A 15,921-nucleotide genomic window follows, 5' to 3' on the forward strand; every position below is an offset into this window, starting at 1 on the left:
CTTGTGGTACGCCGCAGATGACTTCGGTGGCCTTTGATTTGAATGGGGGGAGGCGGACTCTCTGGGTTCTTCCGGTGAGGAACGAGATGATCCAGTCCAAAGCTTTTCCTTGTATTCCGACGTTGCTGAGGCGTTGTATGAGGGTGCTATGACAGACTGTGTCGAAGGCGGCGGAGAGGTCAAGTAGGATGAGGGCATCTGTTTCACCGTTGTCCAGTAGCGTTCGGATGTCGTCTGTAGCTGCGATGAGGGCGGTTTCAGTGCTGTGTTTGGCTCGGAAGCCGGACTGTGAGGGGTCGAGGGATTTGTTGGATTCAAGGAAGGCGGCGAGCTGATTGTTGACGGCTCTCTCAATGACTTTGGCAGGGAATGGGAGGAGCGAGATGGGGCAGTAGTTCTTAAGTTCAGAGGGGTCTGCTGTGGATTTCTTCAGAAGGGCGCTGAGTTCGGCATGTTTCCAGATTTCCGGGAAGGTAGCGGAGTTGAAAGAACAGTTGATGACATCGCGGAGATGGGGTGCGATGATGGAGTCTGCTTTGTTGAAAATGTGGTGGGGGCATGGGTCGGTTGGCGATCCTGAGTGATGGAGTTCATCAGGCGGATGGTGTCTTCAGTAGTGATTGGGTTCCAGGCGCAAAGGTAGTTAGAGTGCTGTTTTGGTTCGGAGGTGGGTGGAGTGAACTGGTCTTCGGACTGGTTTTCAAAGCTGTTGTGTATGTCGGCGATTTTGTTGTGGAAGAATGAGGATAAAGAGTCGCAGAGGTCTTGGGAGAGAGTGATGTCGTTGGTGCCGGTGGTGGGGTTGGTAAATTCTTTGACGATGTTGAATAGTTCCTTGCTGTTTTGGGCGTTGTTGTCGAGTCGATCTTTGAATGCTGATTTCTTGGTGGAGCGGATCAGTTGGTGGTGTTTGCGGGTGGCGTTCTTGAAGGTGGCCAGGTTGTCAGTGGTTGGGTTTTTTCTCCAGGTTTTCTCGAGGGTGCGGCAGAACTTCTTGGATTTCTTAAGGTCATCATTAAACCAGGGGGCTTTTTTGGTGCCTTGCTTGATTTTATGGTTTTTCAAGGGTGCTAGTTCATCGGCGCTGAGGGCGATCCATTGTGTGAGGTTGGTGGCTGCTTGGTTTGGGTCCGATGATTTGGCAGGAAGGTTTAGGTGAAGCGAAGAGGAGAGCTGGGCGGTGGTGATTTTGTTCCAATTTCTTCGGGGAATAGGTTGTGGGGGGTTGTGGGTCGTGGTCTTTTTGTAGTTGAAGTGAACGCAGCTGTGGTTCGTCCTAGAGAGCTGTGGTGTGATCGAAGGAGATGTGTTTGCTGGAGGTGAAGATTGGGTCGAGCGTGTGCCCGGCAAGGTGGGTGGGGGTGTCAACAAGTTGTTTGAGTCCGAGATTGGCCAGGTTGTCCAGAAGGGTGGTGGTGTTGTTGTCGTTATTCTTTTCCAGGTGGAAGTTGAGGTCTCCCAGTAGGATGTAGTTTTCGGAGGGGAGGGCATCTGGGCTGATGAAGTCAGTGATGTCTTCGCTGAATTGTGTGCGGGGTCCTGGAGGTCTGTAGATGAGGGTGCCCCTGAGTGTGGTCTTGGGGTCGGTGTGGATCTGGAAGTGAAGGTGTTCGGCGGTAGCGAGGTTATCGTCGGAACTGGTCGTGATGCGGATGGTGTTCTTATGGTCGATGGCTATGCCTCCTCTAGTTTGGTTGATGCGGTCCTTTCGAATGATCTTGTAGCCGTCCGGGATAGCTATGGCGATGTCGGGCTCTGATGAGGCGTTCATCCAGGTTTCCGTAAGGAAGGCGATGTCCGGCGCTGTGGTGTCGAGTAGGTTCCAAAGTTCGATGGAGTGTCTGTGGACCGAGCGGGTGTTGAGCAGGATGCACTTTAGGTGGTTAGTGTCGGAGCTCTGTTTGGAGTTAGTGGATTTGGTGTGGGTCCTGATGCAGTCGAACTTGCAGGAGTGGCAGGTGAAGGGTCCATGGGTGTGTCCTGGGGCGGCTTGGTAGCAGTTTGGGAGTCGGCCGGGGTTAAGTGCTGAGAGGGATGCGGCGTCGTACGTTATGCAGGTGGAGTGGGTTTTCCGTGGGCCAGGGGGTCTGGCGCTGGGCGCGTTCCAGGCGCGGACGGGCGCAGACGGGCTTACCTTTGGCGCACCTTCGGCGCGCATAGGGCGCAACCGCTGCACGCGGAAGCATCTGTCATAAGTGGATAGTGGAGGGGGGTGGGGCGAGGGAGGAGCAGCTGGGAGGCGGGAGCCGGGTGGAGGGACGGGCTGGAAGGCAAAAAAACAACAAAATGGCTGAAACAAAAGCAAAACCAGGCGAATCACTCAGGCAATGCGATGTAGCGCTACGATATAGCGCTACGATGTGGCACAGTTTAAGTGCAGCTAATGAAGGAGTCCAGCGCAGAGCTACAATTTGGCACAATATGTATGCAGGCAATGTAAACAGTTCTGCGCAGTACTACGATAATAATTCGGCACAATTTAAATGCAATCAGTGTCCGGCGCAGCGCTACGATACCAATCTGCCTTGAGAATAGAGCACGCAATGTAGAAGACCAGCACTGCGATAGCGGGGAGCGTGGGGAGCGACCTCCTCTACAGGAGTCAGGATGGTCACAGCGCGAGTGCAGGCAGGGCATCTGTGGGAGGGAGGAGCAGCTGGGAGGTGGGAGTGGGGTGGAGGGACGGGCTGGGAGGCAAACAAACAACAAAATGGCTGAAACAAAAGCGAAACCAGGCGAATCACTCAGGCAATGCGATGTAGCGCTACGATATAGCGCTACCATGTGGCACAGTTTAAATGCAGCTAATAAAGCAGTCCAGCGCAGTGCTACAATATCAATTTGGCACAATATGTATGCAGGCAATGTAAACAGTTCTGCGCAGTACTACGATAATAATTCGGCACAATTTAAATGCAATCAGTGTCCGGCGCAGCGCTACAATACCAATCTGCCTTCAGAATAGAGCACGCAATGTAGAAGACCAGCACTGCGATAGCGGGGAGCGTGGGGAGTGACCTCCTCTACAGGAGTCAGGATGGTCACAGCACGAGTGCAGGCAGGGCGATTCCTATGCTATCTGTGGGAGGGAGGAGCAGCTGGGAGGCGGGAGCGGGGTGGAGGGACGGGCTGGGAGGCAAACAAACAACAAAATGGCTGAAACAAAAGCGAAACCAGGCAAATCACTCAGGCAATGCGATGTAGCGCTACGATATAGCGCTACGATGTGGCACAGTTTAAATGCAGCTAATGAAGCAGTCCAGCGCAGTGCTACGATATCAACTTGGCACAATTTGTATGCAACTCTGAATCGTTTTGTCCACCATAAGCGTGGAAGGGTATACTCAGATGTGAGTCCCTTACTCATTGCACCATCAGGATTCAAGCAAGCCGGGCCGAAGACGGCTGTAATGCCAGAAACCGGCCCCTGGAAGCTTGTTTCCTTCCCAGTATAAGAATTGGCTTGGTAGTTTGGTCTGCCCTGTTCTCATGATGCACTGGGCCAGGGACAGACTAATTTGCATGTAGCAAGGTTCTAAGCTGGGATGGTGCAGTGAGCTAAAAAACGGTGATGGATCAAGCCCTGATCTGTTGAATGGGTATGAGTGTTCTGTTTAATTCAGATACTCTGTCCATCACCACCCCCTTTTCTGAATCGTTTTGTCCACCATAAGCGTGGAAGGGTATACTCAGATGTGAGTCCCTTGCTCATTGCACCATCAGAATTCAAGCAAGCTGGGCCGAAGACGGCTGTAATGCCAGAAACCGGTCCCTGGAAGCTTGTTTCCTTCCCAGTATAAGAATTGGCTTGGTAGTTTGGTCTGCCCTGTTCCCATGATGCACTGGGCCAGGGACAGACTAATTTGCATGTAGCCAGGTTCTGAGCTGGGATGGTGCAGTGAGCTAAAAAACGGTGATGGATCAAGCCCTGATCTGTTGACTGGGTATGAGTGTTCTGTTTAATTAAGATACTCTGTCCATCACCACCCCCTTTTCTGAATCGTTTTGTCCACCATAAGCGTGGAAGGGTATACTCAGATGTGAGTCCCTTGCTCATTGCACCATCAGGATTCAAGCAAGCCGGGCCGAAGACGGCTGTAATGCCAGAAACCGGTCCCTGGAAGCTTGTTTCCTTCCCAGTATAAGAATTGGCTTGGTAGTTTGGTCTGCCCTGTTCCCATGATGCACTGGGCCAGGGACAGACTAATTTGCATGTAGCCAGGTTCTGCGCTGGGATGGTGCAGTGAGCTAAAAAACGGTGATGGATCAAGCCTTGATCTGTTGACTGGGTATGAGTGCTCTGTTTAATTCAGATACTCTGTCCATCACCACCCCCTTTTCTGAATCGTTTTGTCCACCATAAGCGTGGAAGGGTATACTCAGATGTGAGTCCCTTGCTCATTGCACCATCAGGATTCAAGCAAGCCGGGCCGAAGACGGCTTTAATGCCAGAAACCGGTCCCTGGAAGCTTGTTTCCTTCCCAGTATAAGAATTGGCTTGGTAGTTTGGTCTGCCCTGTTCCCATGATGCACTGGGCCAGGGACAGACTACTTTGCATGTAGCCAGGTTCTGAGCTGGGATGGTGCAGTGAGCTAATAAACGGTGATGGATCAAGCCCTGATCTGTTGACTGGGTATGAGTGTTCTGTTTAATTCAGATACTCTGTCCATCACCACCCCCTTTTCTGAACAATTTGTATGCAGGCAATGTAAACAGTTCTGCGCAGTACTACGATAATAATTCGGCACAATTTAAATGCAATCAGTGTCCGGCGCAGGACTACGATACCAATCTGCCTTGAGAATAGAGCATGCAATGTAGAAGACCAGCACTGCGATAGCGGGGAGCGTGGGGAGCGACCTCCTCTACAACCCATCTGTAGCTCGGGAGAGCGGTGGAGCCCATGAATCGTGGCCTTGGTGACCACACACTGGGAATAAGATGGATTTAGCGGGATTGGCGTGGAGGCCCGTGGTGCCTCCAAACACCCTAAGTATTTGCAGTATACGGGGTCTTGAGTACCAAGGGTCTGTCATGAAAGAGAGAACGTCATCTGCATATAACGCATTGCGATCCGACTGTGACCGAGACCAATCGAACCCCCTAAGCACCGGGTCGCTTCTGACCCTGGCCACCAGAGGCTCGACCGCGAGGGCGAACAGCAATGGGGACAGAGGGCAGCCCTGTAGGCTACTTCTCTGGATTGGGAAAGAGCGTGATGGTCGCCAATAAATGAGGCCCAAGGAGGTGCATGTGCAGTCGGAGGAATTCCATAGGGAACCCATTGGGGCCCGGGGCACGGTCAGGGTGCAGCGCATTGAGGGCCCCAGTCAATTCATCCAACGTGATTGGAGTCTCTAATTGTTCCCAGAGAGAGTCAGGAAGCTGTCTAGGCAGAATGTCCACCAGGAACTCCGCAATGAGTTCCGCTGAGATCTGCTCTTTTCAGGCATACAGGGATGTGAAGTGCCTCACAAACCCTCCAGAAACACCCTCCGGTGTCGTGTACAGGGATCCATCTGGACCCCGAATAGCGGGTGCAACAGCCGGGAGCTATCTGCTTGGCACAATCTGTGGAGCATTTTGCTGGATTTATCACCCCACTGATATATCTGATGTTGTGACGCCTCCCAGATCTCTTTGGCTTCACTTAGTAGGTACTGACACAGCTCCTGCTGTGCAAGTATCAGATTACGAAGAAGAATGGGGCTAGGGTTTGAGCTGAGTTGGGAAGATAGGGTCATCTGACAAGCCTCCAGGACCTCAAGCTGCTCTCGGTGTGCGTGTTTCCCTTTGCTGCGGTAGCTGATTTCGGTGCAGGGGATGGTCGGCTTAAGGGCCTCCCAAAGGATACTACAAGAAGGGGCAGAGGGACAATTGTCTGCTAAATAGGCAGTGATCGCCGTAGTGAGGATGTCTTGATAAGCAGGGCTGCGAAGATGCCAAGGAGACATCCACCAACGGAATGGGGGCTTGTGGGAGCATGTATGAAATGGCATGGTGACCGGGGAATGGTCTGAGAGTCCACGGGGTTGGTGTATTACCTGTGAGAATCTATGTAGAAATACCTGAGGGACAAAAAAATCTAGTCGGGACTGTGATCCATGGACGGCCTATAGATATGTGTAATTACGCTCTGTGGGGTGAAATTCGCACCATATGTCAGCCCATACCAAGGTCGAAGCTAACGTATATAGTTTAGTTGGGCCCGATGATTGTGGACTGTCTAGGTTGCGTTGTCGGTTTAAGGACCCCATAGTGTCGTTCAAGTTGCCCCCTAGAAGGGTCAGGCCTGTAGGAATATTTCCCATACACCCAAGAGTTTATCGATAAATGTAATCCCTAATGGGGGTGGAGCATAAAAACTGACGAAGGTAACCTGTTCCCCATACCTCGGTCCCATGACAAAGAGAAAACGGCCCCCTGGATCTGTCCTATGTGCTGTATGTTGAAAGTGAACCCTGCGGTGAATAAGAACAGACAAACCCCTGGAACTGTAGTAAACCCTGCATGATAAACATGATAAAAGCCAAACCGGGCAAGGCAAGGGACTTTTGTACTCAATAAATGGGTCACTTGTAAAAGCAAGATATCCGCCCGTACCTCTTCGCCTGACGTAAAACTGCACCCTGTTTCCCTTTATTTAATAGACCCCGAACATTTCATGAGACCACTGTTAGGTCACCAAGGGGAGTCACATCACTGGGTAACATTAAGTTCTAAGATAGAAATGAATAGATCGAGGAGATCTCCATCGTAAAGATCTGTCTGCATGTAACTGAAACACATTAACACAATAAAAATACTTTCCTCAAAAAGACCCTCCCCAGCCCCCACCCACACTGCCAAAAACAAGGATCATCAGTTGCGGTGCATAGAACGGGAGACCCCCAACGGGGGACCACCAGCTTCCGCACCAAAGGTACCCTTACCACCCTATAACACTATTAACATGGGGTGCAAGAAGTCCCTAGCTTAGCAGTCCATGACCTAGCTACCATGCCAGCCCAGAGAAACAATACAAATATAATTTGAATACAATTACAGTGCCCAATAACTTGCTGTTTGTTCGCCGGTAGGGCCCCGAAACATTTAGGGCGGTCGCTCCGGGCTTGCTGACATCCTGTCCGATCCCGAACCTTGCCGCTTTTGGGACTTATTGCGTCGCGGCCGTTGACTTCGGGAGCCACAAGAGGAGTCTGAGTCTTTAGCGGATGGAGAGTTTGACCTGAGTTGTGGGCGTTCATTGGTCCAGATAAAGACAGCATCAGGGGTGTCGAAGAAAAATGACTTGGAATTATAGATTACACGCATCCTGGCTGGATATAGCAGCATATATTGCACATTCAATTCTCTGAGTCTGCGCTTCTCAGCCATGAAGGATTGGCATTGTTGTTGGACCAGGCGGTGTAATCCGGAAATACCATGATAGATCGGGATTCATGTCTAAAACTGTCTTTATGCGTCCTGGAAAACCATAGAATAGCGTCACAGTCGGCATAATTCAGGATCTTTGCAATGACAGGCTTGGGGGCCGCGCACAAAGGGATCTTCTGTGTCGGGGCTCTGTGTGCGCACTCCACGACGAAGGCTGAGGAGAGGAGATCGTTCGGTAGGAGATCCGTGAGCCACTTAGCAATGAAGCCGGTCATGGAAACCCCTCTGCAGCCCTGAATAGTAGATTGTTCCGTCGGGCACAGCCCTCCGCATCTTTCACCCTAGATGCCAGTTCCTGTGACACCACTGTGAGCTTGTTTACTTTCTTTTGAGGGGAGGTAACAGTATCCACCTCCCCTTCGGCTTAGGATTAGCCTGAGGTACAGACGGACAGAGCGGGCCTCATCACCTGAGCAGTTGCCAGGAGAGGTGAGGATTACTCCCATGAAATAATGGAAAAGAATCTAGGATTTTTGTGGATATTCATCCTACACAATGGAAACATAAAGTATGGTAGGATGTATCACTACTATTAACTTCATTAATTTTTTCACTACACAGTTTGTTTGCTGTTTTTGAAGTAGTGTAGTCTCCGGTCCAGAAGAAAGCCAGAGGTTTATTGTCACCTAGAATGGCTGAAACATGTAGACTTGTTTAACCAACTGATGATAGTTATTTTGACAAACTATCTACACTCTGTTTTTAGTCTTGATACTGTGATAAGCACCTAATAAAGTTATCTTTGTTATCATGGTAGGCAATTTTAAACTGCATTTTTGATTTTCTTTACATCTAGTATCACTGCAAAAACTGTTTTTCAGCACCACATTTCCTACAATCATGGCTTGATCCATCACTGGTGGTTTGTTTTAGGACAGCTCTCGATTCTACAAGGTGAGCTGTGCTATCAAATACTGGTCTTTCCAAATCCCAGATGATGAAGTTCTGCCATTTGGTGGGCTGATGGGAATCCTTTCCAGATTAGCACAGGTTAAGTAGTTACAGATTCTGATTTTGCCGTTTATTACCTCTTGTGTTAGACCAGTAGTATCCTTTTTGTTGAGGTAACAGTATCCTCCACCGTCGAGACCCTCGTTCCCGCCTCAGTGATTCAGTCAACTGCCTTGCGGAGGTCCTGGCACAAAAAGGAGACTTCGGACCCTACTGCGCCGATCTTTGCATTCAGCGTGTCCTGGGCACTATTCATCGCTGCAAGGAAGACCGCATTATCAGGAGCTGAGCAACTCCAGTCTCTGCTCGTGGCACCCCCAGCAGATGTGGTAAATTGGTTGATGGTGCCCTGTTTATGGCCGGCCCCACCCTGCCTGTCTTTGCCAATCTAGAGGGATGAAGTGGGGCGACGCAGCCACACAGGAGAGGGGGCATGCAGCCGGGATACCAGGCCCGAGCCTTTGAGGTAGGTAACCTCCTCGCTGAATGGAGACACGAATGGTCTCTGATGTTTTGGTGAAATGTCCAATATGTCGTTATTATTTTTGTGTTGAATTGTATTGTGTAGTATCTTTCTTTATGACATGAATCAAATGTCGACCATGTTTGTATTGAAATGAAATAAGAAAAGGTGGAATAAAAGCACCATAAACACTTCAGAATTTAAAGTGGTTATTTATTAATGCATCAATCATTAACGCACATCCAAACCACTCTCTATTTTCCTAGTTTTAGAAAGTGGGCATTTCCTGTGTGCCTCTGCCTTTTGAGTATTCAGTCTGGGTTCAGAGGGGCTGGAGCAGGGTTATGCATTCACACTACACAGACACAAGGGGGGGTTGAGGAGTGCCTTGCCTTTCTGAGTGACGCGTAGCCAGGCTGAATAGTCCTAGCTGCATTTAGATTAGTGGGAGGAGTTGTTGCTTGCACCTGAATGGACTGTGGCTGTCTCTCACAAAGCTGTCTCCACTTTCTGTGGTCAACCTGGCCTGAGCCGGGCTGAACTGGTTTATGTCTGCCAGAGGAACTTTGTTTGTACCAACTTCAAAGGGAAACGTGGTATAAATACTGGGGTCCTGATCCCAGAACTTTAGATTACCGCTGGACTAAGGAACCTGCCAGAACGAAGGGTGGAAGAGCTGTGAGGAGAGACTGTCACTTTGCTGTTTGCTTTGCTGGATTTGGCCCTCAGTTGCTGCTCCTGTCTTGGGAAGGGAAAGGACTGGAATATTCTTTCTGCATTTTAAGTATCTCCAAGGGCTTAATGTAGAGCTTGCCTCCTGTTGTAAGTCTCAGGGAAATCAAAGACTTTAACCTCTTCTTGGTACCCGCTTCTGGAACTTGTTTCAGTTGCCACAGAGGGAAAAGGTACGCTGACACCATCAAAGATGCTGCTGCCGTCTCTGTGACCTGAAGGCACCGCAGAGGCGACCGCCGCACTTTACACTGCAATACTAGTCTCACCAACGCAGCCCCTGCCACCGAGCCGCTGCTTGCACCGTGACCTGTGGACACTGCACTTTGCACTGCCTCGCTTCACACCGCTGCCTGGTATCCCCAGACGAAGCTGCTCCGTCATCACGGACACCGCTACCATCACTGTGACCTGTGGACCCAGCTCGCGGAGAACCGGAGCACCGTTCCTCTTCGCACCGTAGCCCCGGTCTCACCGATGACTGTGCTCAAAGCTGACATCTAAGCTGCTGCTTGCACAGCAGTGTTTGGGGGGCACAGCTCGTAAGTTGCACAAAGCACCGCCCCATTCCACACCGCAGTCTTGGCCCACCGATGCTGGTGCCATCGACTCAAGTCCGTCAACCAACACCGCTGCTTACAATGCAACCTACAAGGAACCGCACGCAGCATTTCCCCGCCTCGCACCACAGACTTGGGCTTATCAATGACATCGCTTCAGCAATGACAACGACGTTGCCTGCATCATGATGGGTCAGCACCGTAACGAGCACCGCCCCCCCACTTTGCACCGCAGCCCTGGTCTCACCGAAGCCGTTGGACCGCCGTCACCGAGCTGCTGCCTGCATCATGGCCTGCGGGCACTACACGTCACACCAATGTTGTTCACACCATAGCCCTACGCTGGCGCTCCTGACTTCAAACTCAAGAAATCTGACCTGCAAAATATGTGACTTCACGGGTCCAACGACTCCTTCACCACTTTCCTGAACGGATGCCTGCCGACGCGTTCCTCCAGAGCTCACCACAAGGTCTGACACCCTGCATCTCCAAAGGTACTGTTTTATGGGTCTCCCTGACACCATAGCTGGCCTGCAACGCCGCGACTGGCCGGAACTGTTGGATTTGTTTGTTCACAAGCTGTGATAGCCCCCCATGGAGCTAGCAACTTCAAGGAAATGTATATAAAGTCTATTTTTGCTTTATTGGTATTGTGGATTACTGTATGTTGGATTTTTATTGTTTTGGTCTTGTTTTATACAGTTTCAAAAACTGATGTGGTGTTCTTTTGTAGTGTTTTCACTGCATTACTGTTTGTTATATGCATATGCTTTACACACTGCCCTTGAGATAAGCCTGACTGCTCATGCCAAGCTACCAAGGGGGTGAGCAGGGGTTATTTTAGATGTGTAATCCCCTGATCTTCATTAGAGTGGTGGATCCTGCCTGGCTTAGGTACATACCCCAGCAAACCAGAAAACCCATTTCTAACATTTGCAAACGTAAGAAGCTGGAGAGAGGGGTTCCCGCTCTGAACCATGTGTTAGAAGGAGAGTAGATATTGCACTCAAAGCCATGGTAGTCTATTGAAGGTCAAATGCTCACTGCCATGCAAATCTTTGGCTACGAGAGTTGTACCAGGGCCCTTACTGTGGGTCTCACACATACAGATACAACTACCTTCTCAAAGAAAGGATGGAGCAAAACAGTGAGCTTCCTATACGCATGCTTCTTTTACATCCATGTGAGTCAATAAACTAAACTTAAGATGATAGTCAGGAAAAAATACAACTTACTCCCAGGTAATTTCCTAAAATAAAGATGGTGAAGCAGAATTAAATTACCTAAAAATGCTACCTTCACAGAGGCTGGTTTTCGTGGGCACAATATCGACACAGCGGTGATGACTCCCAAGGTTCCTTCAGAACCTATGAACAGTTGTTTGAGGTCGTAGCCTGTGTTATCTTTCCTTAGGGAGGTAAGGCAATTGAGCAATGTGCCATCAGCTAGGACCTAGGAATCAATGAAAGAGAAACAATTATGCACCATGATGTTCACCTACAAGAGAAGGGGCGCACACTGTGCACAATTGAAGCTAGCATGTACTGGCTACAGCTAGATAGAAATAATATTAAAGGCTGTCTAAAATCGCACAATCTCAAAAGAAAGCAAGTTCCAAAACAGGATTCTCTACTTTAGAAAGACAGTCAAATGGCTTATCATTTGAACGCTGCAGCTTTTTCTTGAGAAGGGTTCTAATGAAACCACTCTAAAGACCATTTTTAAGTCAGATTAAAATAAATTAGCATGAAAATGTTCAAAGAAAGGGATAAATTAAAGTAGATGAATCACAGGACTAATACATTGGATATATCAATAATGACTTGCCCATTATATTTCAATTATGCATCACAATATCTATGCTAAAACAGGGCTCTGACAACCAGTAAAACATAAATGGAGACTCCTCAGAAAACAACTGAAAAGTCCTCAATGAAGGAAAGCCTTCAGGTTTTACGAGTGGCACCTTTGGGGTTCCTAACTTATTAATGCCATACAACAGAAAATCTATTGCCTCTCAGAGAAATTTTGAAGACTTACCTATTTAGGTAATTATAAAGTGTTTAGGTGCCTACGGGTTTAAAGTACAAAATAAGTGAAGATGATCACGGTCATGAAGCCTAATAGCCATGTTTCTAGTCCTTCTGAAAACGTATTGTATGGCAAATATTGTGCTGATTTAAAAGAAAGTTACAAGCATGTACATAGAGTACACCAGATTTGTTAATACTCGTTGGGGTGTAGGTACACATATTGGCCATGAAATCAGACTCTTTTTCATTTGTATCTTGTGGAATTCCAAAAAGGTACCACTCTAAGGCCCCACATGCTCTTGTCTTTACAGGGGCCGCCCATAGCTTTAAGTGTGACAGCCTCTATTTTTGCACCATTGTCCAATGCTCATAGCCATTCTTATTAAAGGTGGTGTTGTCCCAGATGCCCAATGTTTGGCTATGTCCCTTTTGGCAGTCATGGTGCCAACACCGACTAAGGTGCACTCACCGCGTTGTGTTCCCCTAATGTGTTCCAATATCCCAAGTAGGACCATCAATGAAGATCGGTCAATAATTCTCCTCAGGATCTTTGTCACGATTGATAATATTGTTTCCCAGTAGACTGCAATCACTGGACAGTCCCAGAAATCGTGAAAGAGAGACCCACTAAGTAACCTGCATCTGAAACAACATGGCAAAGAACCCTGCCAGCTCATCCTAAGCCATTGAGGATGGAAGTAAATAATGTGTAAACATTAAATATTTGAGTTTCATAAGTTGTGCGTACATTCCTTTCATAGAAGATAAACACTCGCTGCAGAGATACACCTGTAATCTACATCTCAGTTATGACTTACTGTACATTTTCTGTGAGTGATGAAAGTTTGTCTGCCCTGGTGGATCTGTTTTGCTGGGAATGAAAGATTGCACTTGCTGCCTCTGTGAGAGTGGGACGCTTGCTTTTGTATGTGCCATGCTGCACCTATGCTGTGAGGAAGCCAAGCCTGCACAGTTGCTGCCCAATTTTTGTCTTGTAATTAAAAAGCTTGTGCTGATTCTGCCTAAGTTGTATCTGTCCACTGAAGGTGGGAATGTCCCACTGTTCTGCTCAAGGGATATATCTATTGAAAGGACTTTCATAAAATGCCCTATGAAAGAGGTTTTTGTACAAAATTAGAAATGAGATACCTAAGTTCTAAGGGAGGTGCCTCCCCATTTAGGGACAAAATTCAATTGCTGAATCATGACATCTGGGAATATAAACAGGGTTTGCTGCTCAACTGCATACCACACAAGTAGGTGATGGTTTATCATCCTATATGAGTACATTAATGTATGTTAATTCCATAAGAGGTTTTTAGTTTTTTCAAGGTGTTTGTATTGCGTAGATGTTCTCTGTTTACAGGGAGAGCATACAACAGGCCTTTAACTCCCCTCAGTCCATCTCAAGCGCATTAGCTTTCTGTGTTGTAGCCACCTTGTATGTGTGAGAAAATGATGTGATATTTCTCCTGTTCCTGTCACCTGTACTTCACCTATACATTGTGGTAGGGAAAGCTTTGCTGCTGCTTTCTGTATTGTTTCGTTGTTTATATTTATTTTTATGTTGTGACGTATAGTATAAAACTTGTCTCCATTCAAAAGACAAAATAATTGGTATTGCCAATGCATGAGTTAATGCACAGTAAGAATGAAAGCATGACCCCTCACAAAATAAATGAGCAGAGTTTACTTATAGTTTTACAGTGAAACAAACAGTCTTTGAAATGAACTAGACTATTTTGCAAAGTATTAATTACAACATGGCTGTTGAGTGGTACTGTGCCATGTATAACACCTTATGCCAATTCCAGCATTTTAGCCAACAAAACGTAGAATGTGGAGTTTTTGAGCCCATATTTGAAGAGTAAAAAGTAAAACTACAAGCCCACAACACGCACCACGATGTAGGCTGAAAAGCCAGAAATGCTCAACTGTATCATATGTCACAGTGCAACTTGGCTGACTTGTTAAATGCAAAATAAAATGTAGTTTCTGACGTTCTGCTTTCTTTCCATATACACGGTACAAAAGGGGGTGGTAATTGACGGAGCATCTGAACCAATCAAACACTCACACCCAGTCAACAGATCTGGTTTTAATCCATCACCGTTCTTTAGCCTACTCTGCCACCCCAGTTCAGACATGGCCATATCCAAATCAGTCTGACCCTGTGCCTCATGGGAACAGTCCTTTGTAGAGAAAGGGAGTGTGGTCCTGGGATGCAGGGGAAGCTGGACCAGTTAAATGTGAGCATTAAGGAATTTGCTAGCCCCCACGAAAATAATTGTATCAAGAATTATTCAAAACAGCACAAACAAAGCAAATCTTCAGCTTGTGCAGGTATTTTATTTAAACCTGTTGAAATTTTTTTATCAAATTTGTGTTTTCATGGAAGAGAAAAGTACTTATGAACCACATTTATACATATTTACAACATTTAAACGACAAACATATATACAAATGTTACACAATCTTCTTTTACCAAAGCTACGTATTCACAAATATTTACTCTTTGTGAAATATTTCTCTGCCTTTATGAAATATTTCTCACTTTTGATTACCAGAAATGAAAACAAAAGAAAGCAACCCATTCATTACAAGGGAAAAAGCCAAAAACAATTGGTAATGCGATCAACAATAAATTTCTAATTTCTTTCTTTGAGTGCCGACGCGTTTCGAATCTGAAGATGAATGACATATTCTCATCAGGGCTCTTTCATTGAGGGTAATCTTGATCTATGGGCAACGCGGTCCCGCGGGTCCAATATGTGTAACGGAGCTAATAGCTTCTAGGGTCCTGTTTGTGTAACTGTAGACCTCTATTGCTGTTTGTAACATGGAGGTTTCTTTTTGATTGGGAATTCTGAGGTTGTAGGAGATATCCTCCGTACTCACAAGGTGGTTCCACACTCCTGTGCTGTTTTCTTTCGCTGCACAGAGAGTTTTACTCTTCGCGGGCCTCGTGTTTCTCTACTATATTTATGTAGCCGATTAGGACCTTCGTTCGGTGTCCTTTCTCGGTAGAAAAGGCAGCGTTTCAAATCGCGCTGTGCGTCTTCCTCTCAGTCTGAATTCCTATCGTTCTGAACCATCCTCCAATACCCTGGAGGATGGTTCAGAACGATAGGAATTCAGACTGAGAGGAAGACGCACAGCGCGATTTGAAACGCTGCCTTTTCTACCGAGAAAGGACACCGAACGAAGGTCCTAATCGGCTACATAAATATAGTGGAGAAACACGAGGCCCGCGAAGAGTAAAACTCTCTGTGCAGCGAAAGAAAACAGCACAGGAGTGTGGAACCACCGTGTGAGTACGGAGGATATCTCCTACAACCTCAGAATTCCCAATCAAAAAGAAACCTCCATGTTACAAACAGCAATAGAGGTCTACAGTTACAGAAACAGGACCCTAGAAGCTATTAGCTCCGTTACACATATTGGACCCGCGGGACCGCGTTGCCCATAGATCAAGATTACCCTCAATGAAAGAGCCCTGATGAGAATCTGTCATTCATCTTCAGATTCGAAACGCGTCGGCACTCAAAGAAAGAAATTAGAAATTTATTGTTGATCGCATTACCAATTGTTTTTGACTTTTTCCCTTGTAATGAATGGGTTGCTTTCTTTTGTTTTCATTTCTGGTAATCAAAAGTGAGAAATATTTCATAAAGGCAGAGAAATATTTCACAAAGAGTAAATATTTGTGAATACGTAGCTTTGGTAAAAGAAGATTGTGTAACA

At 47.3% G+C, this 15,921-nt stretch overlaps 1 protein-coding gene across 3 annotated transcripts in view; it reads right to left on the bottom strand.

The window, feature by feature from the left end:
• The window catches only part of D2HGDH (D-2-hydroxyglutarate dehydrogenase), an 821,087-nt gene that overhangs the window by 378,210 nt on the left and 426,956 nt on the right, over positions 1 to 15,921 (bottom strand). For all 3 annotated transcript variants that reach the window (XM_086943998.1, XM_086943999.1, XM_086944000.1), the window contains one exon: positions 11,428 to 11,596. In XM_086943998.1, the coding sequence (XP_086800124.1) occupies positions 11,428 to 11,596 (169 nt within the window). The remainder of the gene's footprint in view (positions 1 to 11,427; positions 11,597 to 15,921) is intronic.

The sequence above is a fragment of the Lissotriton vulgaris genome, chromosome 11 (assembly GCF_964263255.1).
Source record: "Lissotriton vulgaris chromosome 11, aLisVul1.2, whole genome shotgun sequence".
Classification (NCBI taxonomy): domain Eukaryota; kingdom Metazoa; phylum Chordata; class Amphibia; order Caudata; family Salamandridae; genus Lissotriton; species Lissotriton vulgaris.